Genomic DNA, 27,665 nt, shown 5'->3' on the forward strand with positions numbered 1-27,665 from the left:
TTTTTAAATGACCAAATTGAGGCAGGATGGAAAAACGGGGCACTTAGACTGAGGAATTTTCTATAGAGTGCCGGGAAAGAGGAAAAAGTATGGGCGAATCTGCTGAAGCGAATCTGTTAGCTGTAAAAACAAGTGGGTAAGTCAGCTGATGTTCCCTGTGCCCCAGCTCATTGACTGCTCGGAGTGTGCGGTCAGCTCAGGACTTCGGAGCTAGGGAAGGTGAGCCCAGAACCACGAGCGAGGAATCCCTTTGAGACTGAGACCGCCTAATGGAGCGGGTGTTCTCACTGGGCTGGAGCTTCTCGCGCCGGCAGCCTGCCCTCCCTTTCCTGCACTCAGAACCTGCGCTCTGTTGGCGGCAGGAGTTCGGTCCAGCCCTCCTCCTCCCATCCCAATTTTGCCTGGGAAACCTTCCTTAATTTCACCCCTGCTAAAAAAAAATTAAAGTGGGACTAAAGGGAACTAAAGAAGGGAACTAAAGTTTCAGTTTGTTGAAACATAATAAGTTTAAATGTTGAGCCGTTTGAAATCGGAGCTAATGGTTTTTGTTGACCGAAAATATTGAATCTAAACAAGATTAGATCATAACCCATTTATCCGTAACTTCAGTTCCCTTTTACAGTGTTCCCTTACTGCTTTTGTCTTCATCATGTATACTCAGTCAGCAACCTGTGATTTTTTATTATTATTATGTTCTTAGAGAACTTTTATTATTATTACTAGCCTTCATCTATTGATCATCTTGTTTGTCAGATGCTTCGTATTTATTATTCGACTAATCCTTATGATAATCTTACAAATTAAAAGACTTCTCCGGTGCCCATCTAAGCTGAAACCTGAAGAATGAGTAGCTGTTATCCAAGGAAAGAAAAGCAGTAAGAGTGCTCTAGGCAAAGAAAAAGCATTCAAAACGGTTGGAAGTGGAAAGAGAGGTTTGGTGTTGAAAAGAGTTCAGTATGACTGCAAAATGGTTTGTGAATTTGTGTGTTGCGGATGAAGGGATGCAGGTGCTGGGGGAAAGACGTCTGGAAATATAAACATTGATACTGGGTATAGGAGTTTGAATTTTATCCTGAGAGCAGTGGAATGTGATCAAAAGTTTTTAAGCAGATGAGCAACATGATCAGATAGGCACTTTGGAAAGATTACTATAACTTCAGTATAGAGAATACTATGAAAACTGTTTTGATGGTGAAAAGTGTAGAGATGGAGTTTAGCAAGGAGGCTGATAAATATCCTCAATTGATATTGATTCTTACTCTTTGTGGCCAGATTTTCTTCTTTTGAAAAGTGTCCAGTTTACCTTTTTTTGTATGTCTTTTTCCCACATGGAAATCTTTCCAACACCATCTTTCTTCCATCCGTGCCCAGTAAGATCTCATAACATCGAAGATCTTCAAGATCACTTCTTGGTCCCTGATCTATTTCTTTGACTTTGTATTCACCAGTTGTTTCATAACTCTGTATCTGTCTACCCATTCATCTCTTCCTAAAAATTTTCTCTGCTCTTCTCTCCATGTTCTCTCTCTATTCTTGAGAACCCTGCCTAGGAGTGCAAAATACTTTATGGGCACAATGTTTTTTTTTTTTCTTTCCTAAGTGAAGTTTAAAAGGAACTTTTTTCATTAAAAAAAGAAGCACTTCATTTCCTTCATGAAGGTGAAAATGCAGGGATAAAGGTAGGAAAACCTAGAATAATTAGCTTTGAGTCACACAAAATCACTGAGTGGTGGAACGTTTTCTTAAAAGTGGTACAACAATAAGGAAACATTATGATTTTTATGGACTTATGATCTGCTGGGCTTATGTTTGTTTGTTCTATAGAAATCCTGCCAAAGAAGATGAAGAAAAGCAGAGAAAGATTCTGCAACACAGAGAGGGAATTTGTATATGAATTCAAAGTAGGAAGTCAGTGCTTAGAACTGAGGGTGCCCCTCAAATTTCCTATTCAAGAGAATGCCAGTCATTTACATGGGCGTCTGATGCTGCTGCACAGTTTACCATGCTTTATAGAAAAAGGTGAGAACTGATTTTTTTAAGAGTTTATTTGTTTATTTTAGAGAGAGTGAGCATGTGGGGGTGGGGGAGGGGCAGAGGGAGAGAATCTTCAAGCTAACTGCCTGCTGAGCACAGAGCCCAACATGGGGCTGCGTCTCATGACCATGAGATCATGACCTGAGCCAAAACCAAGAATTGGATGCTTAACCGACTTAGCCACCCAGGCACTCCAAGGACTGATTGTTTTTTTTAAAGGTTTATTTATTTGAGAGAGAGCCACGCACATGTGTGCGCAAGTGGAGGGAGGGGTAGAGGGAGAGAATCTTTAGGCAGACTCCCCACTGAGCATGGAGCCCAACACTGGGCTCGATATCGTGACCCATGAGATCATGACCTCACCCAAAATCAAGAATCAGACACTTAACCAGCTGAGCCACTGAGGTGCCCTGAGGACTGATTTTTTTTAACACTTTATTATTAATTACACTTTATTATTTTCTGATAGTCTCTTTCCTTAGACATTTCGTATTAGAAAGCTTAAGCCTGAGAAGCTTGAAACAGCCATAAAATATGAAGTGTTTAACTGCTTCCTAGAATAAAAAGGTTCCCCAGGCCTTTGTTATTGAGTGTTTTTTTTCCCTATAACCCTTGTAGTTGTTTATTGGGCAATTTAGTATAAAAACTAATTTACAGGGGTGCTGGGGGACTCAGTTGGCTAAGACTCTTGATCTCAGCTCAGATCTTGATCTCAGGGTTGTGAGTTCAAGCCCCACATTTAAAAAGATTAAAAAATAAATAAATGAAAATCAATTTATATAATGAAAAATTAGTTATAAGGTTTGGGTTAGAATGCTTACTCTCTTAATTTAGTTGGGTGGATACATTTCAGCTATCAGTAATTATGACATTATAGAATTGTATTGCTAAATGCATTGCCCTTTTAATGATCTGGTCCTCAATTCCTGAGATGTCATGGAAAGGAAGGAATACTAATCTTTGAATAATTTTTGCTTACCTAAATTAATTCATAAGGTCGTCTGTATTAAATCCTTTTTAAAAGGTCTCTATGTTCTATGTCACAAATGAGAAAAACATTTTAAGCTGAGAATATGTTAGATCATAGAGCTAAAGGGAATCTAGGAACTTTTTAACACAATCTCATTGTACAAATAAGGAAACTAGTACACTGAAAAGTTAAATTTTTTGCCTAAGGCAGTGGTTCCCATAGGTTGTTCCTTGATCAGAAGCTACAGCATCACTTGGAACCTTGTTAGAAATGCACATTCTTGGGCCTCGCCCCATTCTTTCAGAATCAGACACTCTGGGGGTGGCATGTAGCAATCTATGTCAGTAAGCCCTCCAGGGATTTCTGATGCATGCTAAAAATTGAGAACCACTGGTCTAAAGCTACAAACATAGTGACAGAGCCAAAACCAGAACACAAGTATCCTGATTTCTGTCCCTGTGCTCTTTCCATTATATCATCTCTAAGTAGTGTCTCTAAAACTGGAATTCTAGATCATCCCAATTAAATCCATTTTAATATGCTAATCATTCAATTTCTCTTTCAAATTCAAGGACTGTAACTCTATGTATAGGAAGCTTTTTCATTTAAGTACAGTAACCTTCAGAACCTCAAAATCTGTAGATTTTTCTTCATGTGCTTTTACCTGCTCAGTTTCAAACTGAAGAATCAGACTTAAGAAAATAATGTTTTAAATTAGTATCAAGGTTATACATAAGAATTTTGACCATTCTCAATGCAATAACCTGTAATAGTAAAGAAAAATAATTGTGAAACTAGTCAAATGATCCCCAAGCTGATTTTACTGTATTTAGACATTAAGTATACAAGGTTGATAAAATAAAATTTCACATTGGAATGCTTATTCAGGTAAAATGTTCCCTGTTTACTTCAGGATTTTGCTGATGTTGGCATTTCTTATCCCTGTTACAGACTTAAAAGAAGCTCTGAGCCAGTTTATAGAAGAAGAATCCCTCAGAGATTATGACAGAGATGCCGAAGCATCCCTGGAAACTGTGAAATCAGGTGAAGTAGATTTACATCAGCTGGCCAGTTCATGGGCCAAAGCTTATGTTGAGGTAAGAAAATAGATCAGATTGTAAATATCAGGGATATTTTAGACTTTGATGAAGCTTTTAAATTGCTAAAGTAATACTGAAACAGTTGTGGAGTCCTTTTTTCTCTACATACAAGGTTCTATTCCATAATATGTAACCTATATTGATGTTCCTGTGCCTCCTTCCTATATGAGGGTGAGCACCAAATACTTTATGTAATATCTTTGTAAAAGAGAAGCTACTTTTATATTTCTAACCAGCACAGGGTTGGCAGATTTAGCAATTAAAAATACAGGGCACCCAAATCTCAAAGAATGAATAATTTTTTAGTATAAGTATATCCCACATATTATATGGAACATACTTACAGTAAAATTTATTCTTTTCTTATCTGAAATTCTAATTTAACCAGGTGACCTGTATTTTATCTGGCAACCTTAAACTAGCAGTAGTAGTTCCTTTTAGGCTTTTACTTTTGTCCTCTCACTTATCCTCACTGTTGTTGTTGTTGCCTTTTTTGATTTGTTTTGTTTTAGAGAGAGCAAGCGGGCGTGAGTTGGGGGCAGAGGGGCAGAGGGAGAGAGAATCTTAAGCAGGCTGCCTGCTTAGTGCGGAGCCCAACGCGGGGCTCGATCTCAACCCTGAGATCATGACCTGAACCCAGGCACCCTTCACTGTTGTTTTTATAGTTACATAATGTCATCACTTTTCCATTTAAATAATATATCTTATTTCATAGAGTCTAAGATGCCATTGATCATAACACGCACCATTAATTTATTTACTACCGAGATAGAACACCACCATCAATTAAGCAATGGTAGAATACCAAGATACCATCAGTATAAGACACATTCTGATTTCTCAGAGCTGTAATGTGAAAAAATATGCATCTTAGAATTGATGAGATACAGTTGAGAATCTACGGCATGCCAGGTACTGTACTGTGCCAGGTATTGGACATAAAGTGGTGAGCAAGATAGACACAAAATGAAATTTACATTTAAGTTAAGGAGCCAGAAACAGAACTACATAAACAGACAAATTCTATAATTGCAAGCTATAATGAGTGAATTACATCCCACTTTAAGCAACTTGGTCTATGAGAATTTGAAAATCAATTTTATGGGGTCATATTTTGTTGTTCAAAGCAGTTTGCTTCATGTCCGTTAAGGTTTCCTAGTATGTTTAAAAGATGACACTATTTACATGTATTATTTTGAATGTTAAGAACACAGTTGTTGCATTAAAAAAAAGATATGCCTGTAATAATTACTATTTAAAGAAACCTAATCTTTCTGCTGATAAAGGAATAAATAATTAAGATGTAGTTAAAGAATAATTCTACTTAATTTATTCAAGCAGTATTTTTTTGTACATCTAAAATGTACACAGCTGAGGATTTTAAGTCTTTGCCTTCAAGGAGCTTACAATCTAGTAGAAAGAGACAAAGAAATCTATAGCCAATAACACTGTGCAATCAGTGTTGGGATCAAGGTAAATACATGGGAGCATGTAGAGAAGTTGGGAGAAGAGTGGTCAAGAGTTCTTGAAGAAAGCAGTCAATTCCTCTTCTAGGATTGCTATTGTTTTGATACAAAATCTGGAAGTAGAACCTCTTCTAGCCCTGATTTGGTGTAACCAAAGAGAAAACTTCCCAAATGTTAGGTCAATAAGTGCTTATGTGTTTAAATTTATCTTATTATAAAAAAATAATTACCATATTCACTAATTTATGGTTTTCCTTATTCTTCTGCACATTAGCCATTCTAAAAATAAGAATTTGACTGTCTTCCAGATTAATGATCATAACAATAGTAATAATAATAGTAATATTAATATAACAAAATAAGAACACTCTATACTTATTCATTTAATCACAAGAGTGCAGATTTACAGTGAATTAAAATCAACAAGCCTCCATCGAGCAAGTACTCTGTTCTCACCCTCTACAAATTTAGTAGATACATAGCACCTCTTGTTACTTAGAGTTCAGCTTTCTAGCAATGCCAGGATTCTAGAAGTATAGTTGCTTGTTTGTTTTTAAAGAATTAAGAAAAGAAAGAGCAAAGAAACTAATACTAACAGTAAAAAAAGGAAATCTTGACTGTCAGGAAAATAACCGAGAAGACCTAAATATTGTTATACCCACTGGATGTATTCGGGCTGCCACTGGCTGTGAAAATTATAAAAGCTGAACAGCTAGTACAGGCTCAAGAATGTAGGAATCGGTGACTAAAAAGAAGGAATTGAAAGGGAAAAGGAAACAATGTTGCAGATCACCAAAGGGCCGGCAGAGATTAGAAGCTGCAGCCTTATGGAGATCGGAAGAATCCAAGTATGGCAGGCAGAAGACTGATAGTGGAAGCAGAATGGAGTAGAAGGGACAGAGGGGCTAACACATCGCTGCAGTATATGGGTAAACAGTATTTCAGTCACCTGAGAAGAATAACTGGACCATCAGGAAAAAGGTGAAATAGCATAATGTTTACAGTAATACTGATTACCTTGGTTATGAAGGAATGAGCTCCATTTACTATAAACGGACCTACTAGATATTTCAGATGCTAATATATTTAAATCACGAAACTTTTTCCTTAACCACCTTTTGATGAAGATCTTTTAAAAATGTAGTACAGGGGTACCTGGCTGGCTCAGTAGGAGCAGTGTGTGGCTCTTGATCTCAGGGTCATCAGTTCCAGCCCCATGTTGGGTGTAGATTACTTTAGATAAAGATAAATAAACTTTAAAAAAATTTTAAATAAGGAACGTAGTACACATTTCCTTGCTTTCTTAAACACAGTATATAAAATTCAGTTCCAACTCTTGAGGACCCCGAGTCATTACTATAAATATAAGTGATTATACCTTTACGTGATACAGTGAGGCACAGCTACAAGGAAGGACTGTCTGTCCCATCACTGCAGATGCAGTACACTGCAGAGATGTACTGAGTATGCTGCTGTTATATAAGGAATTTCCATTGTGGAGGACCATTGCCCCTGATAACAGAGCTGTACTTTAATGGATGTACTTGCCTGGTAGAGGAGATTCTGATGGCCTACTAAAATAAAGTGTGTATGACTGTGAATCCCTACTGTGTGGAGTAATTCTGTTTTCTTCTGTGTTTCCTTTTCTTGTCTACTGTCATAGGATCTATTGCTTGTCATCTTGTTCTGTTTTCAGCCTCTAAAAACCTTATATGGTTTTTTCCTAATCACAGCTGTGTCTTTGCTATTGCACTAATTTTTTAAAATAATGAGAAGTAAGCTTGGCTAGATGAGGAAAGCTAAACAGAGCCAAATATTGGCAAAATTGTGAAGTTGGCTATTTATTTTTGGTGGTGCCCTATCTTCCATTTCAGTATTGTCTTCTCAGGTCTCTTTGTATTCATCCATTCATCAAATGTGTACTGAGCTTCTGTTAGATATCAGATATTGTGTTAGGCACTTGGGGATAAGCAGAAAGAAAATAAGACACAGTTCTTACCTTCTCAGAGTTTATAGACTGTCAGCAGACAGATATTTAAAATTAAGTGCAGTGGGGCACCTGGGTGGCTCAGTCGGTTAAGCATCTGCCGTCAGCTCAGGTCATGATCTCAGGTCCTGGGATCGAGCCCCATGTGGGGCTCCCTGCTCAGCGGGGATCCTGCTTCTCCCTCTCCCTCTGCTCCTCCCCCACTCATGCACACTCTGTCTCTCTCTCTCTCAAGTAAATAAATAAAATCTTTAGAAAAATAAAATAAAATTAAGTGCAGTGAATGTGATAAGTGCTATGGTACAGGACAGTGCAAGGAGAGCACAAAGCAGGTACACCTATTCTAATCTAGAGAACTTCAGGAAAGCTTCCCACAGGAAAAAGAAAGTGAGTTGAGACCTGAAAGATTAGTTGGAAATAGGTAGGTGGAAGGTATGTGGTGGGAGAGGAGAAAAATAATACCCTAGGTAGAGGGTATAAATATAAAGGTTTGGAGGTGAGAGAGCCCATGGCACATTAGAAAAACTGAAAGTTGTTCAGAATGGCTAAGAAAGAGAGTTGCAGGCCATCTTGAGTTCTGTCTTTATGCCAAAGGTAATGAGCAGCTTTAAAAGAGTTTAGTAGAGGAGTAAGATGATGATCATATTTGCACTTCAGGAACGTCAGTTCAGTGCATTAGCATGAAGAGTTTATCCTGCAAGGGAGAAATACTGGAATAAGTTAGAGGACTGTTGTAGTTAGGGAAGAAATTATGAAAGCTTAGTCTAGAACAATGGTAGTTAAAATGGTAAAGAGAAGATAACAAATGACTTTTCATTCATATATTTGTTTATTCAGCAAATACTTTGTGTGGATCCTGTACTAGGCATTGGGGATGTATCAACATAACAAATCTGGTCCTTATTCCCATGGAACGGTAGTGAAGAAGACAGTTAATAAGTACATAAATTATAATTTTAAAAATGTTATTAAATAAGTAGGGTACTGTCATGGAGAACCATGAAGGGGGTTATAAACCTAATTTATATAGGATTAGAGAACTCTTCTCTAAGGTGTTAATATTTAAGCTGAGACATGAAAGATAAAAGATCAATTGGCTCAGATTTCTTGCTTGGACAACTGAGGGAATGGTGGAGTGGTGCCTCCCTTCACTTGAGCTCCCTTCACTTGAGAAGCAAGTTACAGCATAAAAATGATGGCTTCAGTTTATACCCTTTAAATGTGAAGTGCCTACAAGAGGCACCCATGTGGAGATGTCTCATAAGCACTTAGCTGTGTACACCTGGCACTCAGGAAAGATGATTGGATTGGAGACATGGGTATGGGAGTCATTCATACATAGATGAATTTTGAAGTCATGGAATGAATGAAATTGCCCAGGGTGACTATGTAGAAGGAAAAGAGTACATGCCTGTCCAGAATCCCAATGAAACCCTGCATTAGAATTGTCTGTTGACTTACCTGTATCTCCTGCTTGTATGGATAGCCACCTGGAAATGTTTAGTGTATTCTCTATTATAGCTCTGGTACGTAGCCCAGTGCCTGAAAATAACAGAGCTTTGGTATGGGTTGGATAGATGGGATAAGTAGATGGCAAAAAAAAAAAAAAAGATGGATGAATATACAAGTAAATGAACACACTAACACTTACGGGATGAACAGAGGAAGAAGAACCTGCAAAGGGAAGAGAGGAATTGGCCCAGGAAGTAGAAAGAAGACAGAAGATTATGGCTTCATGAAAGTTGAGAAAAAAGAGGTGCCAAGAAGGAGGGAATAGTTCATATGTCAAATGCTTCCAAGAAAATGAAGTGAGGAAAAGTCTCAAAAATATCCATTAGGTTTATCAGGTAATCTTTATCTGCAGCAAGATAGTTTTAATGGATTGGTGGGACTGAAACTAGATTTCAGTGACTTTAAGAATGTGTGGCAGTATTAAGGAAGGCACGTACTGCATGGAGCACTGGGTGTTATACGAAAACAATGGATCGTGGATCACCACATCAAAAACTAATGATGTATGGTGACTAACATAACATAATAAAATTTTTAAAATTAAAAAAAAAAAGAATGTGTGGAGTGTGGAAATAGAATGAGTATAGATAACTCAAGAAGCTTGGTTGCCTAAAGAAGAAGGATGAGACACTTGCAAAATGAAAACACAAGATCAGAGGTTTGTTTATGATGGTATCAATGAAGACTAGAAGGGATAGAATCCAGAACTCAAGTAGAGAATCTTGACCGGGAGGAGGTACATTTCTTCTGTTCTGGCAGAAAGGAAGAAGAAAAGGATGGATATAGATTCTGAAAATTTTACTGCTTTAGTAGCAGAAAGTTGAGGACATTTTCTTCTAACTGCTTCTACTCTATCTGGGAAATAAAAACAGGCCATGTGTTTAGATGAAGTGGGGAACTGATGACACAGTTGGATGTTTGAGGAGAGAACTGACCAGAAAAAGATAGGATTTCCAGGCATCATTGAAGGGAAAAGTTAGAGTAGCACCAATCTGTCATCATAAACTTTACAGTTTTGTAGTTTTTCTGCTGCAGCATTCTATAGCCTGACTGCAGGCATAGAGAAAAGGAGTAATACTAGAGTTTTGTTAGGTGGGCAAGAGAAAGAACATCAGTCAAGGGGGTTGAGGATTTTGGCAAGAAAATATTTGAATGCTGGACCATTCTCTAAACTACTTAGGGAAGAAAGTGAAGCTGGGCGGGACCTAATGGCTGATAAAATATAAGAACGTAGAAGGGTCTGTGCAGTGGAGATCCTGATGATTTAAAGAACTCATTGCCTGGGAGTAATTGAATGTGAATCTTGGTTGGAGGTTATAGTCAGACTGAATGTTTCAGTTTCAGAGGCTGAGCTGTTCCTGGGGATGACACAGAGTGGGGGACTCAGGGGGAGCAGAGGACTTAGTAAAGATAAGTTCAGGGAGGGGCGCCTGGGTGGCTCAGTGGTTAAGCGTCTGCCTTCAGTTTGGGTCATGGTCCCAGGGTCCTGGGATCGGGCCCCTCATCGGGCTCCCTGCTCCACGGGAAGCCTGCTTCTCCCTCTCCCTCTGTCCCTGCTTGTGTTCCCTCTCTCGCTATGTCTCTCTCTGTCAAATAAATAAAATCTTAAAAAAAAAAAAAAAAGATAAGTTCAGGGAAGCAAGAGGCAGGGCACTGGATTGGGTTACCCACATGGACATCCAGGTAACCCAGGCTGATGACAGGAGGTGGAACAGAGAGGAAGTCTGTGGTGTGAACTCAGGGCCAAAGCTTTATGCGGGAAGGTAGAGGTGGAGAAATAATGGCTTGGACATTAAATAGTTTTCTTTTTGCAGGCCTTTACTCAATGCCCCCATTCCCGTCAGCCATCACAGTTCCTTTCCTAGCATCCTCTCTCCTGAGGGGTTGGTATGAGTTAGGTTAGGGGAAAACTCTGTTTAGTGCTTCTCATGTAGGTAGTTTGTACCTATTGGTAAGGCTTGCTCTAGGCCAAGTGTTAAATTGATGCTGCCGGTTACTGTTGTTAGCTGATCTGGTTTGTGAGGTTCCTGAATATTTGGTACTATGTATGGGCAAGCAGATCTCTATGATCTCTCACGGGCTCCTTCCTACAAAGTTTTAGCCTGAACCTGAAGTGAATTTCGAACTGAACTTAAGTCACATGGGCTGCTTATAATTCCTGGAGCAGTTAGCAGAATGTGCTTTCAAGTTTTCAGAGGCATTAGAGCAGATGAAATCCATGTTCAAGATTCAGCTAGTCACCTTAAACTCTTCCCTCCTGATCTGGCAATTGATTGAAGTATAAGTGAAAGGTAAGGGATAAAGGTTTACCTGTTGATTGACCGATTTGAAGATACCTATTTCTGGGATATGTCCACTTGCTTTAGTTTTAAGTAAATTATTACTCTGAGTTATGTCCTCATCAATTACAGTTTTTATTTTCATTGGCAAGGAAAGGGAAGAATTCAGATTGTTCTTTTTTTATAGGTGTCTGTCTACAAAGATCAGTAATGGAAAAAACATTGAGTTCTTTGTGTTATTTCCACTTTTGCCATTAAATTGTATAATCTTTGACAAAGAACTGCTCAGCCAGTTTTCTCACCTATAAAAAGCATTGTGTCTGTCTGATGTATTGACATATCTCAGGTCCTTGGGACAGGCATCCGTACCTCCCCAATGGATATGTGTGCATACTTCCTTGGATGGATCCTTGTGTGTGTTGAGGGTATCCCTATTTTGCCTCTCTCCATATTTCTGTTTTTCTTGTTTATCAGTGTTTACTCAGTCCCTTATCATTTTTTTAAAGATTTTATTTATTTATTTGAGAGAGAGAAAGAGAGAGAGAGCACATGAGAGGGGGGGAGGGTCAGAGGGAGAAGCAGACTCCCTGCTGAGCGGAGAGCCTGATGTGGGACTCAATCCTGGGACTCCAGGATCATGACCTGAGCCGAAGGCAGTCGCTTAACCAACTGAGCCACCCAGGCACTCAGTCCCTTATCATTTTGATAGCTACTGTTTTCATATTCTTAAAAGCATATTCTTAAAAGTTTTCATATTCTTAAAACCATTTTAAGAAGAAAGAATACTAGAAAATCAAAATAATTGCATAGGTTTATCTTGATGTAAAATCCTACACATGAATTGGATTTTCAGGGTCATTGCATCACTAAACATGTGAGTATATATGTAACCTCATTTTCTAAATGTATATCCTATAAAACCTTTTTTAGCAATGTATTTTTAATAATGAGAAGCTTTTTTTTTCTAATTATAATAATATAAAGAAAGTTAAGGTCATCAGAAATCCTACATTCCTGAAATAGCTACCATTAGCATTTTGTTGATCATCCCTTTGTGTGTGTGTGTATGTGTGTGTGTTTTACAGAAATGTTATTCTGTAATTTTACAGAAATGTTAAAATTCTGTTATTTTACAGGAATGAGATCATAGCACCCTTAATTTTTTTTTCAATTATGAACACTTCCTATCCCTTCCTCCATATTAGTACCCCCTCCTCATTCCTACCTCCAGGTAATTCATATTACATCTTAGTTTATACTTTTCCATCTTTTTGTATACTCAAATAATCCTATATAACCTATATATACACATATATAAATAGAAGGTCTCTATCCTTGTCTGATGTACAAAAAAAAATTCATAATATATGTACTCGTCTAATAGTATAGTAAATGAAAATGCCGTGTCATGATTTAAGAATGTCTGTGTGTCATCTTGTAGACCACGTTAGAGCATGCAAGGCCTGAAGAGCCCAGCTGGGATGAAGATTTTGCAGATGTGTACCATGACCTAATCCATTCTCCAGCCTCTGAAACTCTCCTAAATTTGGAACATAATTACTTTGTTAGTATCTCAGAACTGATTGGCGAAAGAGATGTGGAGCTGAAAAAATTACGAGAGAGGTATTTCAGATTTCTTGCACTATCATAATTAAATGTCACATTGTCAGATACGATGGCTGCAGAATAATTGGTTTACATTTAATTGTAAAATTGAACAATAAAATAGAAAAAAGTTCTCTAATATTGGAAATTAATTTTCTTGTGTGTTTCAATCTGTAATTTCAGCTAGGAAGTCATCACACAGGCTTATAAAACTTCTCAAGTGATTTACCTGAATAAATTATGGTGACTTTATATATTATTTCTAATCTTTATATATTATTTCTAAGATCTAGGCACTGTGCAAAATGCTTTAGATGATGTCTTAGCCTGTTCAGGCTATAACAAAATACCATAGACTAGGTGGTTTAAACAAGAGAAATTTATTTCTACCAGTTCTGGAGGCTTAGTAGTTCAGGATCAAGGTGCCAGCAGATTTGGTATCTGGAAGACCTGTCTCCTGGCTTATAGACAGTGCCTTCTCAATGTGCGCTCCCATGGCCTTTCCTCAGTGTGTGGTCCTGGTGCGTCTCTTCTGGAGAGAGAGTTCTAGATACTAATTCCATCATGAGGGCTCCAACCTCATGACTTCTTCTAAACCCAATGACCTCCGAAGGCCCCACCTCCGAAAATCATCACATTGGGGGTTAGGGTTTCAACATACGAATTTGAGGAGACACAAACATGCAGTCCCTAACAGATGCCTTATCTCATTTGATTCTTACCGCAGCCCAACAATTATTACCCCCTTTTACAGATGAGGAAAATAAGTGAAATAACTTGTCTAAGGACAAGCTAGAATTTGAAGTCATAGCTCCACTCAAAAACTCTTAACCACTGTACCAAGCTCTCTCCCTATTTGGAACCTCTTTAAAACCCTGCCGTTACTAAGTTCATGGTCTCTTTCAGTTCACTTTTGTAAGTTTATTTACATGAGGGGAAAAAATAGCACTAGTATTATTCCAAGACATTTTAATTCATTGCATACAGTATTGAAAACAATGCTTTAGTGATTAATTTTTTTCCCTCCAGAGTAAGTAAAAAATTGCTAGCATTATTTATTTTAAAACATGACTTTCCAGATTGCTTCCTAGCAATTCTATAAAATATAATAATAATCAGGGTATGCTTCTTCTAAATAATCCATTTTAATCCAGCAGAATCTAATAACATTTATTACCTTAAAAACATTCACTTAAGACTTTAGGTATATGTGGTATTAAGATAATGTTTTGAGTGGCTGATGTGAAATTTCTTTAATTGTAAAAGTATATTAGGACCAAATCACATGTATTTCTTGTGACTGACTTGAGAGTCTGTCCCAAAGCTGGTTTGCTCCTGGCTCTCATTTGCTTTGCATTAGAAAACGTTGGGACCAGCAAGATGAGAATAATCTGTTATTTTGAGGGTTGTCATAGTTAGGAAAATTTAAAACGCAAAAATCATAAGCAAATTGATTTAGTAATTTTTTCCTGAGAAATACTCTTCTCCATACCAGATCAGCATTTTTACTATATTGCATAGGTTGGTACATTTTCATAACAGTTCTCCTCTCAACCTTTTATTTTCCTATCTAGTAAAATACTAGAACATTCCCTGTCAGAAAGAACTTGATATTTTGACATTTGTCACTCCGTATGGGTTTAGCTTTGCTGTTCAGCTGCATTGAGGCAGTTTATTCCTTTCTAGGTGGGATACCTGCAGTATGAGTCGTCACCAGGTAAAGAGTTGAAGCTGTGTCCCTGAGGGAGACAAAAATTTTATTTAGTCCTTTATTATGTAGCCAGTAAAACTGTGACTATATTTTTAGAGTAAGAACAAAATATAGGTTAGATTTATATAAGTATTCTTCCTCTGGGGAAGCTGCATTAATTTATTAATTATCTGCATTTACTGGTACTTCATACTTTTTTTTTCTATTGTGGAATAGTTTTTTTGTAGGAGTTTGGGTTTTTGTGGGGTTTTTTTGTAAGATTTTTTTAATTTATTTGACAGAGAGAGAGATAGCAAGAGCAGGAACACAAGCAGGGGGAGTGGGAGTGGGAGAAGCCGGCTTCCCGCTGAGCAGGGAGCCCGATGTGGGGCTCGATCCCAGGACCCTGGGATCATGATCTGAGCCGAAGGTAGACGCTTAACAACTGAGCCACGCAGGTGCCCTGGTTTATGTTATTTTTTGAAATGTCCTTTGGTCAAATCTCTTGATGGGGTTTTGCTTTTTTTTTCTTTGTAAACATAAACAATATTTAAATACATTTATTTTTTTTCTTAAGATTTTATTTATTTATTCGACAGATAGAGAGCATAAGTAGGCAGAGTGGCAGGCAGAGGGAGAAGGAGAAGCGGGCTCTCCGCTGAGCAGGGAGCCAGATGTGGGGCTCGATCCCAGGACCCCAGGATCATGACCTGAGCCGAAGGCAGCCGCTTAACCGACTGAGCCACCCCGGCGTCCCTAAATACATTTATTTTGACAACAATTTGTAGTTTATTCTCCACATACCCAAACTGTTAGCTTGAAAGGGAAAAATAAGCTAGGTTCCTCTTGAGGTAGGTGATTGTTGTAAAGGTTAACAGTATAACTTAAGACAAGTTAGACTTCACTGATAGCTATGGAAGTTCACCCAATTCATTTACCCAATGCATGAGCAGAAGTGACACATTTTCTTATTTCTCTTTTCATTTTAATTCCACTTTACATCTTTAAAAGACAGTTTCTTAGCACAGTATAATAATTTTTTCTGTTTTGTTCTGTTATAGCAGACTGTTATAATCGTTTTTTCTAAGTGTCTTCAAGATAATGTTCAGGTTGTTAGAATTATCACACCTGACATACTGAGCCAATACCTAGTTAGATAGAACTAGAAATATAATAAAATTTCCTTTCATCTTAATCCGAGAAAATGTATATTGTATCATTAACTGTATCATTAGCTCTTGCATTTCTGACACATTTAGGATGAAATGTTCGTGCAATTTCTTTTGTTGAATTATTTATTAGTCTTTTTTTCCTCACTGTTAATTTGCTGCTGTTAGCACACCAGATTTAAGATACAAAAATTTGAAGATACTCATTTATTGATATTTAAAGATACTAAATCTTTAAAACTTAAAAATGGCAATGATACTTTTTATCCACTAGAGGGAACATGCATAATGTAAAATATTAATCTATTTATATCAAAGTTTGTATTTATAATTGTCGCAGTTATTTCTGCTTTAATTAAAAATTTTACTTGCAAGCACCTGGCCCCCAATAGTTATAAAAAGTTATTGGGGTCACCTTCATTAGAATTAATTGAGGACTAAATGGTACTGAATATTTAATAGTAGGAGGTAAATACAGAAATGTATAAATAAATGTATAACATATAAATGAGTTTTATTTATCACATACATGTAAGTGTCTTAATCAGTTGTTATAATTAAGGATAAATTCTCTTTTAAGAGCGATTACATTAATTAGACTGATAGTAAAATCCTTTTCCTTAATGTCTTTATTTCATTCTTTTCACATTTGTTTGAAATATATTTTAGAACAAACTTTTTAAATACATTTATATTAGATAATTTTTTAATTTGAAAATTTTTAAGAACTTATTAAAACATACAGAAAAGACAACAACTGTAGGTGTACAATAAGTTTTTATAAAGTAAGCACACCCATGTAATCATCACTCAGCTCAAGAAATGGAATATTTCCAGCACTGCAAAAGGCTCCCCGGGGTCTTCTTGTCACAGCCCATCTCTCCCATAAATAACTGGTATCTGAACTTCTAATACCAGTGATTAGTTTTTCCTGTGGGAAAACCATGTTTAATTTCTGCACAAATGAAGAAGGTAAGGCTAAAACATACTTTAGAATGTATCTTATATTCCTCTATAAGGAGAACTTTGTGACTTAATACCAGTTTGATTCTTAGAACCTAATTGACAGCTTCGGGGATACTACAAGCTAACTTTCAGAGCTTGAAGTCACTTTAACTCCTGTGCGTATAAGTAGAAAATGTATTAAAGCTGGAGTCAGAGTATCTTCTTTGAAGAAATCTACAGATGAGAAAGGAATCTAGTTTCAAGCATCAGTCATGGAAATTGAAAGATTGCCTAGATTTTGACTGCTTTCACTTATGTGAAGCTTAGATCAAGATCTAGCTGTACAAATGACGCGTTATATGACATTATCATTATTCCCACATCCCCATTTCCAGGGCTTCAGAGTGATTTCTAGGTATTACAGTTGCTGTGCCTGGACATCTTCCTATAAAAGAAAAAATTTTATTTTCACTTCGTAGAGATTGTTTAATGAATCTGGAATGGCCATACCCCTTAAAGATATCATGAATAATATCTGATATGCTCATTTATGTTTTAGACAAGGCATTGAAATGGAAAAAGTGATGCAGGAATTGGGTAAATCACTGACAGATCAAGATGTAAATTCACTGGCTGCTCAGCATTTTGAATCCCAGCAAGTAAGTGAAGTGCAATGATTTTTATTTTATTTATTTATTTTTTTTAAGATTTTATTTATTTATTTGAGAGAGAGACTGAGATAGAGAGAGCATGAGAGGGGGGAGGGTCAGAGGGAGAAGCAGACCCCCTGCTGAGCAGGGAGTCGATGCGGGACTCGATCCCGGGACTCCAGGATCATGACCTGAGCTGAAGGCAGTCACTTAACCAACTGAGCCACCCAGGCGCCCAAAGTGCAATGATTTTTAGATACACAGTTGCATTTTCTTTCACTTATGTTTGTAAAAAAAAAAAAAAAATTGACCACTTGGTGTACTCTCTCTTTTGAGGACTTAGAAAATAAATGGTCAAATGAATTAAAACAATCAACTGCAATCCAGAAGCAAGAATATCAGGAATGGGTGATAAAACTTCATCAAGACCTAAAAAACCCTAACAACAGCTCCCTCAGGTATTAATCATCTATTGTTCTTGTTAGATGAAAGTTCATTGTTAGTAAGAGTTTGTATGTATTATAAAATTGAATCTTTTAGTTGTAGCTATTTTTAAGTTACCAATGACAGTTCAAGATAATTTTATACTTCTAACACCTTTGGTATTATCTGGATTTGTGTGGGTTATTTGGGAGGGGGGTAAATTGGTTGGCTTAAAATAGTGATTTGCCCCCTTAGAACTTAGCTATAAATCTCTTAGGTGTGTATATCTAAGTATCCCAAGTACAGTCTCTTGTTCGTTTTAAATTGGTTTCTGTTCAGTGCAATAAGCATTGGTTGAATGCATCTTAAATGCCACGCACTCTCTAAGCAGAAAATCAAAGGTGCCTATGCATGTGGAGCTTATATTCTAGAGAGACTGACCTATAAATAAGATAATACTATGTAGAATGATATGTGCAGTCAGAGAAGCATGTGCAAGGTAGAAAAGGAGTATATACACAACTAAAGAATCATTGAACACTACATCAAAAACTAATGATGTACTATATGTTGGCTAATTGAACTTAATAAAAAAAAGAAAGGAGTGTAGAAGACTTCTGTAATTCATAACTTGTACAGTACCTGATGGCCTAAATGCATTGTATTTCATATGTTGCCCTAGAGCTTGACAGTGCTTATGTTTTTTCCTGGCTGTATACTCATATGTTTGAGAATTTCTTTCTTTCAAATCTTCAAGTATATTCAACAGGAAATGTACTTAGAACAGTATGATAATCCTGTTTCCAGCAGTTGCCTGGAATCTGCTCCAAACATTTAGAAATAGCATTTTATTTGTGTAATGTCAGTCTCCCCTCTAGTCTTGCCTTGGAGACAAAACCCATGTGTGTTTTTTCTGCTGTTATACCCAGATCCTTGCCAAGTGTCTACCTCTTCACACTGGCACATAAGACATGCTCAGTATGTATTTATAGGATGGGTGGACAAATAGGCAGATGGATGAATTATCATTTAGCTGTTTACCTGATATCTCTATCACCTCTTATCCAAATATTATAATCTGTCATTTGCCTTATTTTCCCAAGACAACACCTTAGAAAAATTTAAACAAGTTTTTATGATTAGAAATGGGGTAACATCCTTGACACTGACATATTTGACTATACTCCTCATTTCAAATAAAAATAATGAACAAAAAATTTAAAAAAATAATGAGCACAATACAAAGGGAGAGGTGCGCAGAAAGAAGGGTTGGGAACATCTGTGTCCTATAATGTGTAATGGAGTTTCTCAAACTGCTGGTTACAGTCTGCCAGGACCATTCTAGATTCTTTACTTTCCAGTCAGACCTTTAAAAATCGCAATAAAGGGTCACCTGGGTAGCTCAGTCGTTAAGCAACTGCCTTCGGCTCAGGTCATCCCAGGGTGCTGGAATCAAGCCCCACATCGGGCTCCCTGCTCCACAGGAAGCCTGCTTCTCCCTCTCACTCCCCCTGCTTGTATTCCCTCTCTCGCTGTGTCTCTCTCTGTCAAATAAATAAATAAAATCTTTTAAAGAAATTAAATAAATTTAAAAAATCGCAATAAAATGAGATCGAATGCAATGGAATGGAACAGAGTATGGCAGAGTAGAATAAGGAAAAAATATGAGAGCACATCATACATGAAGCTTTCTATAAATAAATGTGTGTATTAAGCCAGAATGTAAAGTATATACTGTATGTTTTGGTCAGAGATGTGGAGAGTCTGGTGATGGGCATTAAGGAGGGCACATGATCTGATGAGCACTGGGTGTTATACACAACTAATGAATCATTGAATACTACATCAAAAACTAATGATGTATTATATGTTGGCTAATTGAACTTAAAAAAAAAAAAGGAAATGTGGAGAGTCACTGATTTCGGGAAGCTGAGAAAGCCCCTTGTTATAAACATTATCTCGCTTTGCTGCTGTAGTTTCAGAAATTCACTCTATAGAATCAATTCCATTGTGTACATATTGTCCTCTAGCTGATGCTGCTTTTACAAACTAAGTATTCCTAGGAAAGAATGTTTTTACTGTGACTTTGTCAGTTTTGCTTTTCTTTTAATAGCAGTTTCCTTGGGCAGCAGAAACTTGTTTTCGACTCAACTCTGTATAGAACTCCTATAAGAAGTTGATAAAAGTGGCATTTTATTTTTAGCCATTATTTTTGCTTTTTTTAAAAAAAAGTCAGGCCTACTGAAGGGTAGACTATGCAAATTAAAATTTACCTCTTTTAGGTTTACATTTTGATGAGTTTTGACAAACTTAACTGTCATGATTTCATGCAATCAAGATACAGCATTTCACTTCTATACCTTTATAACTCATTCCTTTCTCTTTCCCAGCTCCTGGCAACCTGCTCTGATTTCTGTCCCTGAAGTTTTGATTTTTTTCAGACTGTCTTATAAATAGAATCAAACTGTTATGTAGCAGTTTGTGTCTTGCTTCTTTCACTTATCATAATGCTTTTTATTCATGTTGTTTCATTTATGAATGGTTCTTTTCTTTTTATTACCCAGTAGTATTCTAGAAATTTTATAGTTAAGATTTATATGCATAAGTCATGATGTATTGTTTCATATATATTATATAAGTAAATATGCCTACTATAAAATAGTGAATAAACATATATATATATATATATGATGGTGTATAGTTTTGTTTTTCTTATGATATCTTCATTTGGTTTTGGCATCAGGGTAATGGTGGTATCATAAAATAAGTTGGTGGTCTGCTGATGACCCTGTCAAAGGAGTTGATATCTGTGATCATCAATTTGACATCATATTTTTATTTCTAGTACTTTAATTTCCTTTCTCTCTTTGCTTAAATTCCTTATGTGTCCTTGTGTATTGTTTTCCAATAGATCTTTTAGCATATTGATCATCATTATGTGAAAGTCTTTTTCTTTTATGCCCAGTATTAGGGTCATCTCTCAGTCTGTGTCTGTTGATTGCTTTATCTCTTGACAATGAGTTATTTGTTTCTTTTGCTTGCTTTTTTGGGTCTCTCTTTTTTAAAAGATAAATGCTTGTTGTGTGTATTAGAAGAGACTAAGGTAAATAATATTTATGTCCAGAAATGAACAGGCCATTAATGTGAAGGTCATGCCACCCTAGTCAGTAGTTGAGCTGAGTTTGGTTTTTGTTCCATCAGTGATACCACAGGCTTCATTTTCTACTGTAGTAAGCTGCTGCCACTTTGTATTTAGAATGGGGCTTTGGGTTCTAGAGGGTTTTTTCCTGTCATTCTGTTCCATCCTCACTTTCGGGAGTCTTTGTAGGCTTGTGCCACAGCATGAGGTCTCTATGCTGTTGCTCTACCCCTGAGGAATAGACTGTTGTTGTTTGTGACTTGGTGCTAGATTCATAGTTGGGGGTGGGGAACAGGTCTCTGTTGTCTTTGTCCAGCTTCAGTCTTGGGCAAGCCCTGTATCTCTAGAGTTTGGGTTGGAGCATTCTCAGCATTTCTACCTGTGCCACTCAAGGGGCTCCCTTGTCTCCTGGACTGCCTCCAGTGTTTTCTTGGAAACACCTGGTGGAGACCAATGGAAAAGAGTTTACAAGTACATGCAAACCTCCCTCGTGCCTGAGGCTCATAGCTATTCTAAATTTACATGCTAGCCCACACTTGGCCTTTAAGAATTCATTAAAATTTTAGCGATTTCTTTTTACCTCTTTACATTACAGCAATTCATTTCTGCCATGCTCTGCCAAAAATGAAAACTGTGTCTCCTGTCTGCCCTTGGAGGGGTGTGTTGCATTTTAGAATTGAATTTACTTGGTTGCCATGTTACCTCAAGTTTCAGAAAAGTTAGGATTTTATAGATTATCTGGCTTTTTCTTGTTGTTAGAGAAGGAGGAGCAATCTCTTGTGGCTTTTCAAATCCTACAATGAGGATGTTTTATTAATATAAATTTATTTTTAAGTTTAAATTTGCCATATATCCTAATGAAGTTAGTGAGACTAATGAGACTCTTTGGAATAACCCCAAACATGTGGTCCAAAATGACTATTATAGACTTATATCATCTTCAGCATACCATGAAATTTGAATTTACAGTTGTACAGTGCCTCCATGGAAACCTTTTCAGCAAATAAACAAGAACAGAGTAGAGCAAAGGGAAATGTCCTTGAATGGAAGGAGAATGTTGGCAGGGAAAAAAGCAGGAAAAGATTTAAAAAAATAGAAGATGTGAATACATCAAAATGAACTTCATCTTTTTTATTATTCCTTTTATTTGACTTCTTAATTTTTATTTCTATAACTTCACCTATTTTTTAGTTTTTCCTAGAGCCAGCCTTGATATAGGATATATTATATTTTTTTAAAATATGCCATTTTAAAGTAGTAAGTTAATCACTTCATTTAATCATTCTCTTAGGCCACATGAGTTGATATTCTAATGACTGGAAAGAATAATATGCAATACTTACTGTAAAGAAATCAAAAACAAGTAGGAATTTTAAGAACTTCTGCTGTTTATGATTCTTTCTTATTACCATGGATTAAGGAGTAGTTTAGGAATAAATTAAGTGGTATTCTCAGCTTTTGTTTTGTCTCATTTCATTATAAAGCTTTCTTTCCTTCAAGAAAAGTTCCTGACAAATAGACCAAAAAAGCATATGAATAATTTTATTAATTTCAGTGAGGAAATTAAAGTTCAACCAAGTCAGTTCAGAGAATCTGTAGAAGCAAATGGAAGGATTTATGAGGAGCAGAGAAAGTTGGAAGAAAGTTTTACCATTCACTTAGGTAAGTGGATTCATTTTTTGCAGGCGTAATTTATTATAACTTGGGAAGGTTTTTTTATGCTGTAAGAGAAAAATCCCTAGCATATGAGTACAATGTACCCATGTTGTTTTTAATTATAAATTATATCCTGCTCCCAGCAACATGCAGAAGAATGAAACTGAACCACTTTCTTACACCATAAACAAAAATAAATTCAAATGGATGAAAGACCTGAATGTGAGACAGGAAACCATCAAAATCCTAGAGGAGAACATAGGCAGTAACCTCTTTGATATCAACCACAGCAACTTCTTTCAAGATATATCTCCAAAGGCTAGTGAAACAAAAGCAAAAATGAACTTTTGGGACTTCATCAAGATAAAAAGCTTCGGGGCGCCTGGGTGGCTCAGTTGGTTAAGCGACTGTCTTCGGCTCAGGTCATGATCCTGGAGTTCCGGGATCAAGTCCCCGCATCGGGCTCCCTGCTCAGCAGGGGGTCTGCTTCTCCCTCTGACCCTCCCCCCTCATGTGCTCTCTCTCTCTTATTCTCTCTCTCAAATAAATAAATAAAATCTTTAAAAAAAAAAAAAAGATAAAAAGCTTCTGCACAGCAAAGGAAACAGTCAACAAAACAAACAGGCAGCCTATGGAATGGGAGAACATGTTTGTAAACAATGTATCCGATAAAAGGTTAGTATCCAAAATCTTTAAAGAACTTACCAAACTCAACACCCAAAAAACTAATAATCCAGTCAAGAAATGGGCAGAAGACATGAATAGGCACTTTTCCAAAGAAGATGCTCAACATCACTCAGCATCAGGGAAATACAAATCCAAACCACAATGAGATACCACCTCACCCATGTCAAAATGGCTAAAATTAACAACACAAGAAACAATAGATGTTGGTGAGGATGCCAAGAAAGGTGAACCCTCTTGCGCTGTTGGTGGGAATGCAAACTGAGGCAGCCACTCTGGAGAACAGTTTGGAGGTTCCTCAAAAAGTTAAAAATAGAACTACCCTACAATCCAGCGATTGCACTACTAGGTATTTACCCAAAGGATACAAAAATACAGATTTGAAGGGATACATGCACCTCAATGTTTATAACAGCACTATCAACAATAGCCAAACTATGGAGAGAGCCCAAATGTCCATTAACCAATGAATGGATAAAGAAGATGTGGTAGATATATGTACAGTGGAATATTACTCAGCCATCAAAAAAATGAAATCTTGCCATCTGCAACAACATGGATGGAGCCAGAGTGTATTATGCTAAGTGAAATAAATCAGTCAGAGAAAGACAAATGTGGTCATAATGTGGAATTTAGGAAAGAAAACAGATGAACATATGGGAAGGGGGGAAAGTAAAAAAGGAGAGAGGGAAACAAGCCATAAGAGACTCTTAACAATAGAGAACAAACTGGTGGTTGATGGAGGGAGGGGAGTGGGAGATGGGCTAGTTGGGTGATGGGGATTAAGGGGTGTACTTGTTGTGATGAGCACTGGGTATTGTATGTAAGTGAATTCTACACTGAATTGTATGTCACTGAATTCTACCCCAGAAACCAATATTGCAATGTGTGTTAACTAACTAAAATTTAAATTAAAAAAAAATTATGTCCTGCTTCTAGAGTTTGTTGGCTACACATTTTCTGTTTTAGCTAATATTTATTTTTTAAAAATAGAAAGGTTAAATCTGAATAGTTATCAGAATGGGAAATTGCAAGGCCTATTTCTAATTATTTGTAGCACAGATTTATCTGAATTCTTGCCGTAGAGATTTGCATCCTGTTATAGTGGATTTTTGCAGCTGTCTGAGTTTCTTTCTGGGACTGTTGCCCACCCCCCAGGAGCCCAGTTGAAGACCATGCATAATTTGAGATTGCTGAGAGCAGATATGCTGGACTTCTGTAAGCACAAAAGAAATCATCGAAGTGGCGTGAAGCTCCATCGACTCCAGACTGCCCTATCGCTTTATTCCACGTCTCTGTGTGGCCTGGTTTTACTAGTAGATAATCGAATCAATTCATATAGTGGTATTAAAAGAGGTAAGTTAACATTACCATATTTACTTCATTAAATTTCCCCTTTAATACCATTCTTACAAAGAAAGGAATTACAGAAAAACAAAAAAATTTAGCCCTGGTATTCTAGTAGCCAAGCAACACACATACCCAGCCATGGCTATTTTAGATTTCTTTCATACTTCAGCATGGGTAAAGTGCTTCAGGATATTTACTTTTTCTTAAAATTCTGTTTTATCATAAGTAATGCTCTTATGGGATTCTTGCTTCAAGGCATAACAAAAAGAATAATCAAGACACAAATGTATTCAATTCAGAGGCAGATCCTGGCTCAGTGTATTTTAGTTCATCCCTTTGTCCTTCCTTCCTAGGTTTTTTAGATAACATATTTCTTAAATGTTCTAGGTATAATTCTGTGTTCCCTCTGTACAGTTCACTTTATATGATTATTTTAAAAACTTTATATATATTGAAATGTGTAACTTCTTAAGGAAGCTTGAATAGAGTTTATTTCCCATCATAAATAAAAGAGCTTTCTTGTATTTTTCAGCATTTGGGGGACTGGATTATGATTAAAGTAACTATTATTTAAAGAAGGTTTGGAATTATCTGAAAATTTCCTTGTCTATTAATTGTTTGCTCTTTTGAGTGATTGGGAGATTAGGTTTCTGATTCAAACAAAATCTCTGTCCCCTAACTTAAGACATAAGCATTGAAAGGGCAAGTATAAGAAATCATATTTGTGAATTTTATATTTTATTCTGCTAGCTCTCATTGTCTGTAAGTAAATACTCAACATTTGATAGTTCATCTATAGAAGTTCATAAATGTTTTGGGTTCTTTAGATTTTGCCACAGTTTGCCAAGAATGTACTGACTTCCATTTTCCCCGAATTGAAGAGCAGCTGCAAGTTGTCCAGCAGGTGGTACTTTATGCTAGAACCCAACGAAGGAGTAAGTTGAAAGAATCACATGGTCAGTAAAACTAAATTTTTCAAAATTTCACTTTCAGTGTATTCTGTCCCTAAGCACTCTAATAGCATGTGGACCATTATTAAAATACAGAAAGTTGTATTGGTGGAAAAGTGGAAGAAAGAAATTAAGAACAAAATTCAAGATCTTTAAAAGCTTGACTTCTGTTCTTAATTTCCTTCTTTGCGTGACTTTGTTCAATAACCTTAGCAAAAACTGTCTTTAAATTTAAATTCTGTAGTTACACTTTAAAGTACTCAGTGGAAAGTTGGTGGTCTTTTCATCCAAGTTCTGTATCTCTAAAGTGGACATAATTACTACCTCAAAGGGCACTGAAGTGATAGAGTAAATGTTAGCACAAAATATACTTTTTAAATGTTCTACCTTTGATCCGTCTTAGGTAGTAGGAAGTCAGTTATAAGAGTTGTTTTTGATTGTTCTTTTGAAAAATTACTATGTCCAGAACTATGTCCTGTTTTTTTTTCCATATTTATCCATAATATAAATATCCTTTCTAACTATTTGAGAAATTTGCTGGAAAATTATTTTTAAAGCTATAGAAAATGTTCGTGGCATCTCTCTGTAGATTTCTATTTATTCTTAGACTTAAGGGAAGATATGGGTAAAGGAAAGAACTTCGGCTCAAATTACAGAGTTCTATTTTTTAATTGAAAAATATAAGTTTAAAAAGTAGTTTCTTTATAAATTAAATTGGCATCATAAGTTTTAGTTAAGAGCTAAATATAAGGGTAATATCCATTCAAAATATATGTAAGTTGCATGTTTCTTATTTTTCAGACATTTCATATTATATCACAGGCATAAAATAACAGTATATGTTCTTATTTGGCTTTAATGCATACTCAGTATTTTATTTTATTTTTTAATAAAAACTTGATGTCTTACCCAAAAAATAAAATATGGCAAGTTTTTAAAGTGTGGCTGGTCAAACTTTTAAATCTTCCTCTGGTACTTGGATGTCTGTTTTGTTGGTTTGTTTTGCAATTGTAGTGTTTAAAAGAAACCATCATAGTACTTTTGGTTCATATGTTTTGTGTTTTGTAGTAAGCAAAGAGATATTGTTTTATTTTTGCTTGCTGTCTTTGTTCCTCTCCCAATGTAATTTGTAGAATTTCTCCCTTTCTCCTGATGCTAGAAGGTAGCTCTCTAGACTTGATTAGCACTCACTATGGTTTCCATATTCAATAGACTTCTAAAAACTTGTTTTATTTTTTAATCATTTCCTAAATAGGTAAAACAGTCTCAAGATTCACAATTTAAACTGTACAAAAGAGCATACGGTGAAGGTCTTCATAATTGTCTGCCAGCCATTCAGTTTCCCCCACCCCGCAGAGGCAGCCAAGGCTGCCTTGTACCTCCAGACCTATGTCTATATGTGTATCCATGCGTGTATGTGTGTGCCTGTATTTATTTTTCCTTTTTACACAAGTAGCATCTTTCTCTGCACACTTTTCCGTATTTTGCTTTTTTTACTGAATATTTATTTATTTTGGCCATCATATCATATCAGTGCATAAAAAACATCCTTATTAGCTTTCCACTGCCCCATAGTAGTCCATTGCAAGGCATCCTGTTATTAATCAGTTCCATGCTAGACATTTAATCTGTCCCAGCATTTTTGCTACTATAAGTAATAACGCATGAGTCACCTTATGTGTACATCATTGTGCATGTGTGAGCATATCTCTAGGAATAGACTCCGAAAGAGAAATTACTGGGTTAAAGGGTACATACATTGGTAGTTTTGATAGTGTTAGCTGTTGCTCTCCATAGCCTCACCCCTAGTTTATATTCCCACTCTAGGGAACTGTGGCTTTGCTGTGACACTGTGTGTCATATATGACAGAGCCAGGCTGTGTGAGGAAGTCATAACAGAAATGTATCCTAACATAACAAAGGACCTTTCAGAAAATTCCAGTGTGTCCTCTTATTCTTCTACCATCTTCTTCCTCCATCTCATTCAAACTAGCAGTGATGTAATCAGAAATATCTTAATATTATTCTTAGTAGTGACTAAAAGCATGAAGATTGA

At 36.5% G+C, this 27,665-nt stretch overlaps 1 protein-coding gene across 4 annotated transcripts in view; it reads left to right on the forward strand.

Annotated features, from left to right (window-relative positions):
* The first annotated feature begins 134 nt into the window (after window positions 1–134).
* CUNH12orf4 (chromosome unknown C12orf4 homolog) overlaps window positions 135–27,665 on the forward strand; it is a 47,109-nt gene continuing 19,578 nt past the window's right edge. For 2 of the 4 annotated variants that reach the window (XM_035028432.1, XM_035028435.1), the window contains exons 1-8: window positions 883–2,019; window positions 3,956–4,101; window positions 12,790–12,971; window positions 17,317–17,416; window positions 17,744–17,865; window positions 22,525–22,631; window positions 24,468–24,665; window positions 25,487–25,615. In XM_035028432.1, coding sequence (XP_034884323.1) covers window positions 1,806–2,019; window positions 3,956–4,101; window positions 12,790–12,971; window positions 17,317–17,416; window positions 17,744–17,865; window positions 22,525–22,631; window positions 24,468–24,665; window positions 25,487–25,615 — 1,198 coding nt within the window. In that variant the 5' untranslated portion in view covers window positions 883–1,805. The other 2 variants (XM_035028433.1, XM_035028434.1) reach the window with 2 other exon arrangements.

Source organism: Mirounga leonina, unplaced genomic scaffold, assembly GCF_011800145.1.
Source record: "Mirounga leonina isolate KUSES-001 unplaced genomic scaffold, KU_Mleo_1.0 Mir_201, whole genome shotgun sequence".
NCBI classification, from domain to species: Eukaryota; Metazoa; Chordata; class Mammalia; order Carnivora; family Phocidae; genus Mirounga; species Mirounga leonina.